Genomic DNA, 16,454 nt, shown 5'->3' with positions numbered 1-16,454 from the left:
TCAGGATGAAATTTGCCGACCTCCCATTATGATGTGGTTACAAAGGAACTGGATGCAAAAAATAATTTTGATATAATTTATTTGGATTTCAGGAAAGCTTTTGACACTGTTGTGCATGGAAGACTATTGTACAAATTGGAGCAGAATGGTATTAAGGGTAAATACCAAAAGGGCTACAATGGATAAAAGGATGGTTGCAATGGATAAAATTAAGGGCTACAGTGGATAAAAGGATGGTTCAGTGGAAGTAGACAGAGGATGGTAATCAATGGGTGCTGCTCTTCGTGGACTAATGTTATTAGTGGAGTTCCACAGGGTTCTGTGTTGGGTCTGCTGTTTTGTATATTTATCAATGATATTGATGAAGGTATATCAGGCTTAGTGTCGAAGTTTGCAGATGATACAAAGGTTGGCAGGGTTGTTAATGACAGTAATGGCAGTGTGCTACTGCAACAGGATCTAGAAAATTTGGGCAGATGGGCTAAGAAGTAGCAACTGAAGTTTAATATTTACAAATGCAAAGTACTACTTTGCATTTGTAAAGTTTGAGTTTATTTGATCGCAGTTAGTTTTATTGCAGTGCTCGCCGTGTGTGCATTTAACTAATCACAAATGAACTTCATATGGGTAGAAGTAACCCCAGAGAAACGTACCAACTGTGTGGTACTACACTTAAGGTGGTAGAAAATGAAAAAGACCTGGGAGTAATTTTGCAGTCAGATATGAAGTTTTCTGAGTAATGCAGACAGGCTTCCAGGGCAGGTCATGGGGTTTTGTCAATGATATATAGGAATTTTGCTAGCAGGGAAAAGGAGGTGATTGTCCCTCTATATAAGGCAATGGTCAGGCCACGCCTTGAGTACTGCGTACAGGTCTGGAGGCCTCATTTTAGGAAGGATGTAGATTTGTTTGAGCGTGTACAGAGAAGGGCAACAAAATTGGTGAGGGGAATGAAGGGATCCTCTTACCAAGAGAGGCTTAAGTTCTGCAAATTGCAGTGGCTGGAGACTAGACCTGCGCTGTGATCTGATTGAGGTGTATAAGGCCTTGAGTGGGTTGAGCACGCTGAATTCTGATGGGATCCTTCTACTTGTTCAGATTACGAATCTAAGGGGGCATAAATTCAAATTAAGAAAAGACAGATGTAGAATAGATGTGCAGAAATTTGCCTTTAGCCAGTGGGTGGTTAATTGCTGGAACAAACTTCCATCTGTCGTGGAAGTTGATAGGTTAAATAAATTTAAGGAGGAAGTGGACATGTATTTGGAGGGAATGGTGTGATTTTTTTTTTTTTTTTTTTTTCCCTGATGCTGCATAAGCTCATAGACTTGCTTTCTTGCATGGGAGTAAAGGCATCCATAACTTGTTTACCAGAGGAAAACCCCGAACGAGATCCATTTTAAGACTACATCTATTTTACAACACATCCTTCCGGTCGCTTCATACCGATATGGAGATGGTGACCTTTATCAGCAGAACTTTCAGCTTCAAAAGATAATTCTTTTATTGCCAGTGCTATATGGAAATGACTCTTCCAGCTGATAGGAAATTTCACTGTCAGAGAGGAGCCTGTTACTAGAATAAGAAAAACAAAAACTTTGTTTTTCAAAAATTTCTATTGAAAAAAAGAAAAAAAAAAGATACTCTTGCTTTCAAGAAAGGCTCATGGTACAGTGGATCCACACTACTTCTTACAAGAGTAAAATAAATACAGGTGAACTATCACTAATCTGGCCACCAGTAATCTTGTTCTACTGCTAATTTGGACATAATTTCCACAAACGTAATTTCAAATTTCCCGGGGCGGCGCACCGATCTGCCGCTACTGTTTTGGTGGCATTGGTTGCAGGACCAGCTGTTGGCACGAACTTGTAAACACTGGTAAGCCATTCCACTTGTTTTTCTGCATTATTATTATAATCTGCTCACATTTAGCCCCAGCCATGGTTCCAGTGCCTAAAAGGAAGTACCTTTCATGGTGTAAAGCGCAAACACCATACATTGTCCATAACAGATAAAGTTGAACTTCTAAAAAAACGCGAAATCGGCGTGTCAGTGAGAAGTTTAACTCTGCTTAATTGTAGATTCCAGCAATTCCTCTCAGTTCCTCCTATTTTAGTAATTTTCTTTTAGCTGTTGCTGTTTAGATTTTTTTTTACAACACACTTGTACAAACTTGCGGAAAAACACAACACAATATGATGGATAATACAAGCGTGCTAACGAACTTGTTTTCACAAAATCTTACAATACTGACACTTATTGCAACGTTTGAGTTTATTTGATCGCAATTAGTTTTATTGCAGTGCTCGCCGTGTGTGCATTTAACTAATCACAAATGACCTTCATATGTATGCTGTAATAGCGTCACACATGTGGCTGACACGGCTTCTCAAGAAATAAAGTAACCCACTGGGCCATGTTGGCCACATATATGCGACATAAAAATACTTCCCCCCCCCTTTTTTTTTTTTTAAATATTAAAACGACAACACTGACATTACAGTATTTATTTTAGAATTACTAATCAAATTATTTGCTAAATATTTTTTGGTAAATATTATTTGCTAAATATTATTTCCTCAGGTGGTTCCTGGGGAACTTTTTTCTTAAACTAGCTTGGCAGTCATCGTGTTAAAGGTAGGATGAGGTGGTTAGTTGTTGGGTAAACTTTGTGTTAAAATAACCACTGGTAATACAGCAAACTCACTAATTCGGCAACCCACAGGTCCCAATGCTGCCGGATTAGTGACTGTCGACCTGTACTTGAAAACTGCTCACCGTGCTGAGGCTCATGTTTAAGTACTAAGGTGAATACATCTATGCTGAGCATTGTCTGGTTAAAATTAAAAGCAATAAAGCCATGGCAGGGTTTGATCGACACATACCTAGTTATTAGTTTCTAATAGTGAGATATAAGGTTATAAAAGCCCATTGTCATAGGAAAATTTGTTTACAGTTTCACTTAAGCTATTTATATTATATGTTTGACTGCATTCTTTGTTATCTTTCACTTGTCAAATCATTGAAGTTTTGCTTTTCTGAGTGGTTGACTTCAGGTATTTATTTAATCAGGTAAAGAAAAGTTACATCTACCCTTTGACAGCAATCAAATGCTATGAGGGTAACAGAATTATAAAAGTGAATACAATATCAATATTGGGTAAAATAAAATATACACAGAGATCAATTCAGTAATTAATTACATGTTAAAATAGATTAGGCCCGACATATTACTTTAAATACGCTTAACGTCTGTCCAAGAAGAGTGCAGGGATGCTGGGAAGATGCTGCAGGCTCTCAAGAAAAGGAGTGCAGATGCTGGGAAGATGCTGCAGGCTCTCAGGAACAAGAGGAGCGCATATCATCCTCCAACACAGCCATTGCAGGACTGTGTAGTATCAGCTAAAACTTTTGATCTGTAGACTTTGTCTACACAAATAGTCTCAGGGTTGATATTCAGGTCGTTGAGGAGTCCAATCGTGTTTGCTGGGAACATATGACTGAGCGAACTGGTTTGGTTGAGGGCAGGTCTGATCAAAGATATTTGCCGGTTAGTTATTCTGGTGTTCTTCGTGGGCATGATGATAAGTCTATCGCTTTTAGGACCATCCAGTCTACCCAAAATTGAGTTTGGAGAGGGTAATTATGTTGCGAGTGGTGATGATTTGTTAATTCATCACCACTCGCAACATTTGTTAATTGTTAAGGGATCATTCCATGCAGCGAATGTAGTACACCCCCCATAGAGATAGTAAGGGATGTCCTGAAGTCCTTTTCAGGGATTGCAGAAGCCAATACTTAGTCCCCAAGAACTGTCGGAGGGGTAGAGGACTTCTGATGCATAGTGTACCACCGGTACCGCACAAGTTCAGACAAGCCTAGTTATTAGTTTCTTATTGCCGTAACTAACGAGTTCCTGTCGAGTAGACCAAAGGGCTGCAGAGAATTTGTTTCTTGCTTCCTTGAAGTGCTCCAGAAAAGACTGGTTCAAATCCCAGACCAAACCTAGGTCCTTGTGACAGTTGACAAGTTTAATTTGGTGTCCATTTATAGAGATGTGCATTGGATTTATTAGTCTCCTCTTTGTAAACGTCATCTGGGCAGATTTTTCAGCTTTTAGCTCAAGACCAATGTATTGAAGGAATGTGCTTATCTGAGAGATTTGTTTTGTTGCAGCTCTTCAGACAGAGAGCGCTTGCTCCAGCTGATCTGAATGAATGAAGAGCTTCAGATCGTCAGTGTACGATATCGTGTTTTGGAAATTTGGTAGCAAATGTTCGAAAGCTTCATGGAAGGAAATCAGGCGTTAGCAACTCAGATTCATGGTATCTATTCGAGCTCACTATGACATCCTCTCCATCTGCCTCCACATAAGATCAGATAACCACTCTCTACCTATACTGACAAACAAGGAATTCTCCATTATTGTTGGAAGCAAGAACATCTAGCACAGAGTTTTTAAACCATTTTTTGAGTACTAGAATGCCTGTAAGTTTGTCTGAAATCGGCAGAACACCATATATTTACATACACACCTGTCAATTCTTTCACTTTGTTTGAGAAGTTTTTTTGATAATTAGAAGTGTCTTTTTGTTTCCAATAAACTTAATGTTAAGTTTGCGCTGTTTTCAAAATACACAGATGTTAATTTTTTAAATTGCAGACCTAACAAATTTAATAGTACTCTTAAAAGCCAACATTGGTGGCTCGGCTTGTGCTTAACCTATGTATTGTGACAACGATGCTGTTATGTGTTTACATTATGTGAAAAACTATATATACACTTAGTATGTCTGTTCTGACGGCTGTGCTTACATATTTGATTTTTATAATAATCATTTAACTTTTAGTATCTTAATTTCAAAGATCTGTGATTCATCCCAAATTTTATTTAATTCAGAAAAACAAAAATCCAGTAGTTATTATTAATTTTTTTCTCTATACATATCACTTTTTTTTTTTATGAAAACCTTGAACACGAGAGGTATTAGAACCTATAGTACTTAGTACCATGCTTCGGCTGGAGGTTGAGAAGATGAAAGAAGATATTTGTTAACATTAGACTTGAACCTCCGTAGACTATAAATTTTCAGGAAATACATGTGAAGAAGGTTGTTCCAGAAAACGGCAGTTAAATAATTAAATGAGGAAGATGAAAAGTTGCCCTGCGAGTTTGAAGTTGGACAGTAAATGGATGTTGGCTGGTGGAGGCATGTTTTCGGACTGCTTTGAAAGAGAGAGAGAGAGAGAGAGAGAGAGAGAGAGAGAGAGAGAGAGAGCAGGAATTATAAAGCCAATTCAGAAGAACAGTGCCCACAGAATTATCTGTTGAAAAGGCAAGTAGCAGAAACAGTACGTTTATGAGACAGAGAGTGGGAGACTGTTAGAGATGTGTCATTCATTAACCTGACTGCCCTCTTCTGAATGGAATGAAAAGAGGTTTTGGGAGCACCGGCCCAGATGTGGGAACAATATTCCATGGTAGGGTGGATTTTTGATTAGTAACCCCGAGAACGAAAGAAAAAAAACAAGTTTTTTTTAAATGCCGAGAAAGCAATATTTGTAATGTGCTTGTGCAAAGAGAGATTAGAAGTCAGGGTAATCCCCAAAAGAGATATATCATCTTGCCTAGAAATTGGAGTGTCACCAAAGATAAGCATAGAAGCAGAAGAATCCTTTTTGCGAGATAAGATAAGAGTTTTAGAAGGATTGAAATCAACTAAGTTGTTTGCCCCACTGGAGATTGGCATTTAAGGAATTAGTAGCGGATATTCGAGAAGTTGAAGCTGATTGAGCAGGACAAGGTTTCTCAAAATGGAAAGTGGAATGCAATGTGCTATCATTGGCAAAACTATGGATAGGATTTCCAGTCAATGGAAGAAGGTCATTAATATACAAGAGGAAAAAAGTGGGGGAAAGAACTGAACGTTGGGGGACACCAGCATTAATGGAGAAGTTAGAAGACAGCGAGCCATCTACCATCACCTTCAGTGAGCGATCAGAGAGAAAACTGGATATCCAATTACAAAAAAACAGTTGGCAAACCATAAGTTTGAAGCTTGTTTAGAAGACCTTTGTGCTAAACACAATTGAAAGCCTTTGAGATGTCAAGAGCAACTTATGTTTCACCGAACTTTTTCATTGAATTTGTCCATAAATCGGTAACATAAGCCAGAATATCACCAGTGGATCGACACTGACAGAATCCATACTGCAGGTGCCTCCGTAGCCAGGTGGGAAGGAGCAGCAGTGCATAGCACACGCTTCTTGATTAGACCGGGGTTTTCGAGCCCGTCACCACCAAATACGGAGGATGTGGAAAGGTCGGGAATGACCACCGCATATCCCCGAGCAATATGGCCTTAGTTGCAAATAACAAACCTTAGCTCCAAATGACAAACAAACAAACAAACAATCCATACTGGCGATTGTTGATCAGACTGAAGGTTTCTAGGTAGTTTAAGAGTTGGCAGTTAATTGATTTCTCCATTACTTTAGAAAGAGTAGAAGTAATTGCAATGGGATGATAACTGGATGGAAGGGATTTGTCACCCTTTTTAGGAAAATGCTGGATATGAGCAAATTTCCAAGCAAAAGGAAAAACACCTTTGGACGAAGAAAGTGAAAAAAGGCGGCAAAGAACAAGAGTAAGTTCAGGAGCACAGGTTTTGAGAACAAGTGGAGAAATACCATCAGGACTTGGAGCTTTCTTTGTATCGAGATTCATCAAAATCCTAACATCCTTTTGATGGAAGACCACAGGGGTCATTGAATGGAGCGTGTTGGGAATGGTGGGAGGTGTTTTACCAAGATCATTAATACATGTGTTGGAAGAAAAATGGGATGCTAGCAGGTCTGCTTTATCCTTGGCTGAAATGACAACAGAACCATCTGGTTTTGACAGAGGTGGGAGCAGAGATGGGCAGAAGTTGCGGTCAATAACTTTGGCAAGAGACCAGAATGCTCGGGTACCATTAGGGCAAGAAGCAAGTTTTCTACTCTTAGTCTGTTCAAAATCTAGTTTGGACTGATTAATAACTGCTTTACAATTGTTGTGAGCTTTGATGAAGGTAGAAAATGAAACTGAAGAATTGGAAACAAGCCAATTACAGCCGACCAGGCCTAGCCGGGTGGGTAAAGTGCCTGCCTGGCAACCCAAAGGTCGCAGGTTCGAATCCCGCCTTGGGCTTGGATCAGAGTACTACAAAAACATTGGGAGGTGCATTATGGCCACAGAAGCCGATGCGCCAACAACAACAAAAAAAAAAAAAAAAAAAAAAAAAAACAAGCCAATTACGATGTTCAATGTTCTTCTCTTGAACAACCTTAGCACATTTATTAGAAACCAAGGTTTAGATAAAGGACGAGGTTTTAAAGTGGAGTGTGGAATAAAGGATTCCATTCCTACAAGAATAATTTCACTTACACAATCTGAGCAAACATCGACATCAGAAGTTTTGAAACTGTAATCTGACCAAGGAAAAGTAGAAAAGAAATCTTGCAGGTCATGCCATTTTGCATTCTTATATTGCCAAACAACACGAGGTTGGGAATAGCCATGAGATAAAGGCTCTGTTGGAGAAGCAACAATCACTATGTTGTGATCTGTGATGCCTAAAGGAACATTCACTTTGACCATGTACTTAGAAGGGTTGTTTGTGAGAAAAAGATCAAGCATGTTGGCTGTATGGTTAGGATTGTCATTATTATTATTTCGTAGCAAAATGAGGATACATTTGTAACATACAATATCAAAAATTATAAATTACAATAAGCTTAAAAACAATATTTACAGAGAAAATTATAAATGACATTTTGATGAATTAAAATGTAATGTCCAGTTTTATTCAGCCAGTTGATAGCATCGTTAGTAACACTATGTAGATCTTGGATGGGTCCTTCAAATCTCCTCTTTGGGCACTCTGAGACGACATGCTGGATGGTCTGGGGCACATTGTCACAGAATGGGTTTTCAGTTTATCCCCACTTGTGCAGCCAGAACTTGCATCTTCCGTGACTTGTTCGGATTCTATTCATGGATGTCCATTCCTTTCTTGCTAAGTTGAAACCAAGTACAGCTCTGCATGGATCATTGACTAAACCCAGGCGGTCGGGGTTTGAAGTGGTGTATTCTTCACGCCAGGTCTGATCAGCATTAAAATGTAACTTAATAAGTTTCCCACCTAGCTTCTATGGGGGGTTCCTGGATTTCAATCTCTCCGGCTTCTGGGGTTTGCAATCCTGATGTATATGGGCAATTGAGGATTTCTATGATATTTTTACCATTCTTTCAGCAAAGCTGTTTCTCTTATATGAGGGGGATGGATGTTAGATAACACTGGTAGCCATTTTAAAGGTTGATTTAATGGTGCCTGATATTGTCCTCATTGTATCATTCAGTTGGGTATCAACTTTTACAGTGTGTGCACTATTAATCCATACGGACAGCAGTATTCTACAACTGGGTAGACTAAGGCAAGGGCTGATGTTCGTAGCACCTTTGCGTTTGCTCCCCAGCCTGTTCCACTGAGTTTGTGCAAGATGTTATTTCTAGTTTTTATCTTTGCTGCAATATTACAAAGGTGTTCTTTATACGTCAGTGTTCGGTCCATTGTGATTCCCAGATATTTTGGGTAGGGGTTGTATTTCAGTCGTTGGCCTTTATATTCCACTTGAGGCATATAATTAGCCCTTTGATTATCCAGATGAAAGCAGCTAACTTCGGTTTTATTTAAGTTAGGTTTAAGTCACCATGTATGAAAATATTTATTCAGATTATGAAGATCCTTTGTGAGTACAATTTCGGCTGTTTTGAAGTCAGTAGACTGGGCAGTCAGAGCTATGTCTTCTGCATACATACATGAATTTCCTAGAAGCATTTGCTGGAAGATCTGCAGTATAGATATTAAATAATAATGGAGCAAGAACTGATCCCTGTGGTAAACCATCATTTAATATATAAAGCTTGCTCACTCTGCCGTTTAAATGGACTTCAAACACTCTGTTGCATAGCATATTGTTAAGTAGGATCGCAAGGGTCTTACAAGGAATAATCTTCAAAAATTTCAGAATCATTCCTTGTCGCCATACTGTGTCATAAGATGTCAAGTCCACAAAGACTGCAATGGTCTTCTTCTTATCTTGAAATCCATTCGCGATGTGGCTAGTAAGTGCCAGTATCTGATCACAGCAGCTTCGGCCTGGTCGGAATCCGGCTTGTTCAATTGGCATGTGTTGGAAGATTGTAGTTGAGATTCTATTGTAAACCATTCTTTCAATTAATTTGTAACATGTATTTAAAACTGCGATTGGACGATAGTCTTCAGGGCAAGATCCACTTTTTCCAGGCTTTAGAATGGCAACTATTTTGGTTCTCTTGAACAAGAGTGGGAACCTACCATTCTGCAAGATGTCATTAAAGAATTTAACTAGCCAGTCCAGAGCTCTTGGACCACAGTGTTTCAGGAACTCTGGATATATTCCGTCCACTCTGGCTGCTTTGCCTGGTTTTATTTCCTTCAGAGCTGTTGAAATCTCTGCGACTAAATTCTCCTGAGAATTTGGGAGGTTGGTTCAGCCAAGGATAGTCTGGTTCTTAGCTCCTTAAGTTTTTTGACTTCATCTTTGTTGGTATCGGTTGGTCTCTTGGATATGCGGACAATTCTGTTGGCTACTTTTGCTGGGGATACTTCTGAGCTCTTATTAATATCCTTGGGCGTACTACTTCGTGTTTCCTCAGAAGTGTCCATGCTTTTCTACCTGAGTGTTGGAAGTTCATACCTGCTGTCATTATGTTCCATTTCTCTTTCCTAACAGAATCTAAGCAATGCAATAGTTCATCGGCAATTTCTGTTCTATTGCTAAGTTGGTATTCTTCATATAGCTCATCACAGCTTCTGTTCCAACCAGGAATATATTCTTTCCTAAATCCTCTGGGAATATGCTTCTTTGCTATGGAGCATATTAAACCAACAAATCGCTTATAATTGTTGATTTTTGATGGAATCCATTGAATATTGTAATCCACCTCATTAGTGGAGGCTTCCCAGTGGGCTTTTCCAAAATTCCAACGGGGTACAGGCTTTGATCTTATTATTGAAACTTCAGTACCAATTTTTACAAGGATTGGTCTGTGCTGACTACGAGGAAAATTATTCAAAACTTTCCTACTACACTGCAAAGGTCTTCCATGCTTGTCTCCTGAAACAAAACAGAGGTCTGGGTTGGTATCTTTGTTCCATCTGCCTGAATGAAAGGAACCTTGCTCTTTTGCGTCATACATTAAGAAAACGTGCTCGGCTTCAGACCAGTGCATCACACCAAGGCCATCTGCATTAGTGTCAGCATAGCCCCAGGTAGTACTCCTACTGTTGAAATCTCCCATAATGACTGATGGATGATGCACATTCTGAATAGCTTCTTTACCAAGGTCGAGATGGAGGTTTATAAATATTTACTATTTCCAGACCCACCACCCCAACCCTGGTAATGAAAATGTCATTAGAGCTTATGTCCAAGATTTCTGTTTGGTCGATATTGTTTTGGATATGCGTAGTGGTACCATAGCTTTTATGGAAGGTAGCCGCAGCAAGCCTGTATCCTGGTAATTTTCATCTAGAGTAAAGTTGGTTTTGATCTTCACAATGTGTTTCTTGTAGCAGCATGACATCTACATGATGGTCGTTAAGCACTTTTAAGAGGTAGGTCACTTTTTGATTGGCTTATACCCTCGATATTAAGTTGAAGGATATTCAGAGAGTGTCCTATATTCTTTGTTGTTGTTTGATTCTGCAAGGAGCCATTTGGATTAGGATAATATTCCATGTTCTAAGTGTTGATATAATGTATCCTCTAATTGTTGGGATATCTAAAAGCAGAGCTCTAGGTCCAGCAGCCAACGCCATTGCTCACTTAGCACCACCCGGGAGACATGTGTAGGTCAATTTAAGGTTATACCTATTTTTTTTTTTTTTTTTTTTTGGCTGATTCTGCATAAGCTCATACACTTGCTTTCATGCATCAAATGCCACTACTACTACCTACGGACGTGTAGTAACATTTGTCTCCCAGAATTGGCCTGTATTCTGGTAGGTAAATGAACAATCTGTGCGAGGTCACTAGTATTCACAAAAGCCTTAGCATCTTGACCAGCTGGGTTTGTGTGACTAAAGAACGGAAGCCAGCTGGAGTTGTGAACATTAAAATCACCAAGGAAAATTACCTCACTGTTGGGAAAGTTGGACCGGGAAAAGTCAAGTTGCAAAGAGCTCCAAGTGATTTGTGGAGTTAGGAGAATGGTAGAGACAACAGTTGAATTTGACACAATGAGGTAGAGAGATTTTAAGCCAGAGGAAATTCCAAATTACCAATTCCCTGAGAGGGAATATCGGAACGGACATATGCACAAGTACCACCTTTGAGGTGAAAGGAATCATACAGCGAATAATTTGGGCAACTGAGATTCGCAGTGGTTGAATCAATCGATAACTGAGATTCTTTCAGAAAAAGTACATGGGGTTTGACAGACTGCAGGTGGAAATGGACATCATTGAGATTTGAACTGAGACCATGTATATTGGTGAAATGAACTAGGTAGTGTTTGGGAGGTTTAGATCTTTTCACAGATAAGCTTGCTGTATTAGTTTGACTATTCTGGTGTATTCAGTAGGTAAGAAAAAGTGGGGGGGGGACATGCTGTATGAAGCAATGAAATTTTTGGATATGGCGTACAAATGGTAAGAATGTACCCAGATCCTTGACATAACATGGCCTCGACAATGCTCCCCGCATACACACTACTCGGACTCCCTCCAGTCACTATCTGGCAGAGTAGAGGTAACAAGATTATACACTAGCTGATCCGGAAACCTCCTAAAGAGTTACCAATAGGTTCAGTCTGGTATACTAACTAATAGCCGGCCTGCGAACAGCGTTTTACAACTGTACCCTCGAAATGTAAGGAAGATTGGATCTTGCCATGTCCATCATAACCTCAAAAGGCATCAGTCATACTGAATGATGGAAGAAATGGAGATTGGTTGACTGGAACTTGGCTCTGGAGACTAAACATGGGTTCCACCAGTTGAAGCCTGCAATAAGCACAGTGATGGTATTGCACCAGTCGATGAGAGTCATCTACCAACTAGTATTGCCTGGTAACACAGAGGGGTAGCATTTCTCCATGTGGTGTGGGTGCCACACCTCGGCCCCTGCTTAACTTGGTTCACAAGTGAGTGGTCACCCTCAGTGTGCTTGCGTATGGGGGTTAACAAACTTCCATCACATCCATTTCATCCAGTATATTCTGAAAATTAATCTTCAAGTATATTCTAATGTCAACAACCCAGGATTACTAACAGTCCCACCATCGTGAAGGTGCAGGCAGAGGATTTGGCTGTCAGAGACTGTCTGGACTTTGCCAAAATTGGGTCCACTTGACTTGAGTGTCACCCAATATCAATTTGATCAGTGTTTTAGACTCCCAGGTACAAGTACAGCTTGTCTGGTATATCTGAAAGAATGCCTGCGACAACCATAAGCTATCGGTGTACTATATGCTGCATCTAACACACTGAATATTTTTTGTTGCCATGTTCTGGAAGGAATGAATGGGCAGTTGCATACAAAAGGAATGTTCTGAGTTTGCACATAAAAAAAAAAAAATTCTCATATATATAAAAAGGCATTTTTTTTTTTTTTTTTTTTAATTAAAATGCTGCATTGCATATACAGCACACCACGTTATTGTGATCACAGATAATGTTATCGTTGTTTTGAAGTCCTGATCAGATGTATACTAATATTGATAAAAGTTATGTTTAATGTAATCGACACTGATTTATGTAACATTTAACAGTATATAACATTTCAATTTGTTCTCAAACTCTCACATGGTTTATCCAATTACTTCTGTTGTTTTGTTTAGTTCACAGTATCATTACTCCATGAAAGAAAGTACCGTTTCTGTATTACTAACAATCTGACTGTTTTATAGTAGAACATTAACCCTTTTTTAATTCTTGATTTTAATATTTTATTTATTTGTTTTTAATGATTTTTATGGATTTTAAGAAATATTATGACAGTTTCATTTTGATTGATGTCTTTCTTAAAGAAATAGCAGAGAATCAAATGAAAGTATTTTATATTGCTTGATGTGTTTTCTTTCTGTCTACTTTCACCTTTTTATGTACATTTCCACTCTGCATCAGTAAACAACACTGAACAATTGCATTCTTGTTTCAGTAATTATTGTTATTAATCAAGCTGTGTCCTGAAATGAACACAATAAGGTAGCATTCACTGTATTTGAAATAAATTCACAGGTGCTTACCAATTAAAATGTCAGTGTAAAACAAAGCCTTTTACTGGTTTTATAACTGAAATAATGCATCATTGTTACTGCCACACTTATTACTGATGTTATTGCCTTGACCTTTCACTTTCTTTGGAGAGTACATCTCTTCAGCATTGTCAGGAAATTGCTCATTCCATATTTCTTGATAGGTATGGCAGCTATCTTGTGTTTCACTAATTCCCACTAATTTTAAACTTCTTGCATTAGAAATGGCTGGTCACTTATGTCATGTTGGTATCAAGTCGTGATTGGTGCCTCCATCCATTTGGTCAACTCCTCATGCATGGATACTCAGAGTTGGTTAATTGTGTTGTCCAGTGGCTGCATTTGTTAACCCTATTATGTGTCAGCATTAGTTTTCATAATCAGGAGTTCAAATTCGTTGATAATTGCTATTATTTGTAGATACAATTTTGACTAATTTCTATCCTTACACATCCCTCGAAGTTATGCAGGTTTGTTGCCTTAGCATTATCTTCCCTTTTAATTTTATTTTAAGCATCATCTGTATGATGCTTAAAATAAAATTTAAAAACCTTTAATGTACGCCTGCACCTTATGGCTTTTTGAGTAGGTTGATGCAAGCCACTCATGCATTTATCATTTATTAGAAAGGTGTGATTACATCAGGTAAAATAGCTATAAAATTTTGTTTTTTTGAGGACATATAGAGCAAGGCTTGTCTGCAGTGCTTCCTGTATCCTTAAAACCATTGGGTAAATTCACAGTGGATATGGTGCTTTTGGGGAAAGCTGTGATTGAATTTATCATTAGACTCCTACTGATCTCTGGTATCAGTAATATGCATGGATGCTAGTATCTGTACTAGCATCCATGTTGCTAGTATCTGTACCTCCATCATCCATTCATTGCCTAAATCTAAACTCTCAGAAATAACTTTTCTTCTTTCTCATTTATCTTTTCTATTTCTCTGTTTGTTGGAACAAACTTCCATCACATCCATTTCATCCAGTATATTCTGAAAATTAATCTTCAAGTATATTCTAATGTCAACAAGTACTATAGATTCCTATAGATCCTTTCATATTTGTGGTTATTAAAAAAAAAAAGTTGATTAGACAAGATCTCACAAATTAAATTTTGCCAACATGTAGGAGTTTTCCTGTAATTGCATCTGCCTGTTGGTGGTTCCAAATAATTACTAATAGGTTTTCATGTGGAAAGAAAAGTTTTGTAAACAGGGTTATTGTTAGATTTTTCTGTAGCAATATACTTGTAATGTCCTGTATGTACATTGTAGGTATTCAGTTTGTATATATTTTTTATTTTTAAAATATTGATGCTCAATTATTTAATAATCACCCAAATTAATTTTGACCTTGATATTTTATTTAGTTTTAGCATTTGATTGGACTTCCGAAGAACTCTCTCAGTTGATTGGAAATCTAACAAATTGTCTTCCCAGGAATGATAATGTAAAATATACAACTCTCATTGATAAATTAGATTGGGAAAAGGTTTGTTTTGGTTCATATACAGGGACGCAGTGTAGAGACAAATGGATGCAAATTATGACACGTGTGAGTATTTTAATAATATTTTAAATTTCAGATTATAACTAGGTAATTTATAAAACAATGGAGGATTTGCATCATAAATTACTCCATTGTTATACCATTATAGATTATTCCTTTTTTTTTTTTTTTTTTGTATACTAAAAAAATAGAACCCTGTGTCAATCTGGGACTAAACTGACAAAATTAGAAAACTTTTAGGCTAAAACCTTATCACTATGATAGAACAAAGCAGTCACAACTGATATCACCCGAAATGTTGATCGGTCTCACCATTGTGTTTGTTGGGGAACCAATGTGGAGTTTTTAATAGTGATGGTGTTAGAATTTTTAACTGCAAAATGAAATTAGCAGATGAGCTAGGCCAATGTAATATCAGAATAGCAGGTAAAACAGAAACCTAGAAGATGAATGTAGGTAAGTGGCAGTTATACAATAATTATAAATTTATATTTATTCTAGAAATGAAATCCAGTGCAAAGAAGTAGCAATAGTTTTTTGAACTAATTTGGAAAAAAAAAAGTTCATTTCACTGAGAGCATTGCCCAGTACAGTTGTGGGAAAAATTTAAGATGGAAAGTTACGTTATGAAATTAGTCTGCATGTATGGACCAGATATAGGTCCACAGGATGGAATCTTTCAATTTATTAGCAAATATCTTAGCCCATATGTTTTGGATTCCCTTCTAATTATTTTTAATGCTCTTCTTTCAAGACATTAACCCCAGGGGCTCACATCTGGTGAGTATGGGCTTGGCACACCCAGGGTCCTGAGCTGGATATCATCATTCTTCTTTTTCTTGGTGATTCCCTTTTACTTCTGACCCTTGTTCTCTCTCTCTCTCTCTCAGGGTTAAAAAAAAAATTATTTTTTTGGCTGGTGCAGTATAAGCCTCAGGCTTCCTTGCACCATGTGGCTAATAATAATAATAATTTCTCTCCTCAGCAGTTGAACATATACCTTGTGAAGCCAATACCTAAAATTCAATCTCCTACTTTTATTAAGCAAAAACAGCCAATCTTCACTGACTGAAGGCTTCTGAAACTGCTTGAAAAGATACCCCTCCCTGTTCTAACCAAACAATTTTTTTCACATAAGCCTCCAAAAATTCATTACTCCTTTCCTCATAGATAACTAATCTCAACCATCACAAGCTCTATCCTCTTGGCATTTGAATCTCAAGCTGAGGTTACAGTCATCTGTGTAGACCTCAAAGCAACTTTATAAATGTTAATCCATTGCTAAAGCTAGTTTCAGCCCATTACTAGATCAAGAGAGACATTCAGCAATTCCTCACATCACTCCTTCAAAATAAAATAATCCAGCTTACTATCCATACGTGGTGAATATATTTCAGCATATCTTTGTGCAGGTTCCATAGGGCAGTGTATTATATGGGCTCTTGTTTACACCACTGGTCTCCACACTGAGTCCAGACATGATACTTTGTTGTGTTGATGATATGAAGCTCCTCACAAACTACCAGTAACTATATAAAAACCATGGTATTCTGTCAACTTTTGCATGATGCAGAGGTATGGGCATTTGCTACCCCTGC

The 16,454-nt window shown here is 38.1% G+C and overlaps 1 protein-coding gene across 2 annotated transcripts in view; it reads left to right on the top strand.

The window, feature by feature from the left end:
- The window catches only part of LOC150085466 (nucleolar transcription factor 1-A-like), a 451,866-nt gene that overhangs the window by 75,517 nt on the left and 359,895 nt on the right, over nt 1-16,454 (top strand). For both annotated transcript variants that reach the window (XM_090374048.1, XM_090374049.1), the window contains exon 3: nt 14,717-14,901. In XM_090374048.1, the coding sequence (XP_090230174.1) occupies nt 14,717-14,901 (185 nt within the window). The remainder of the gene's footprint in view (nt 1-14,716; nt 14,902-16,454) is intronic.

The sequence above is a fragment of the Mastigoproctus giganteus genome, chromosome 5 (genome assembly GCF_048544385.1).
Source record: "Mastigoproctus giganteus isolate SK-2022 chromosome 5, ASM4854438v1, whole genome shotgun sequence".
NCBI lineage: Eukaryota > Metazoa > Arthropoda > Arachnida > Uropygi > Thelyphonidae > Mastigoproctus > Mastigoproctus giganteus.
The sequence above is the reverse complement of the archived record's forward strand: the minus strand, read 5'-3'. Positions and strand labels throughout refer to the sequence as shown.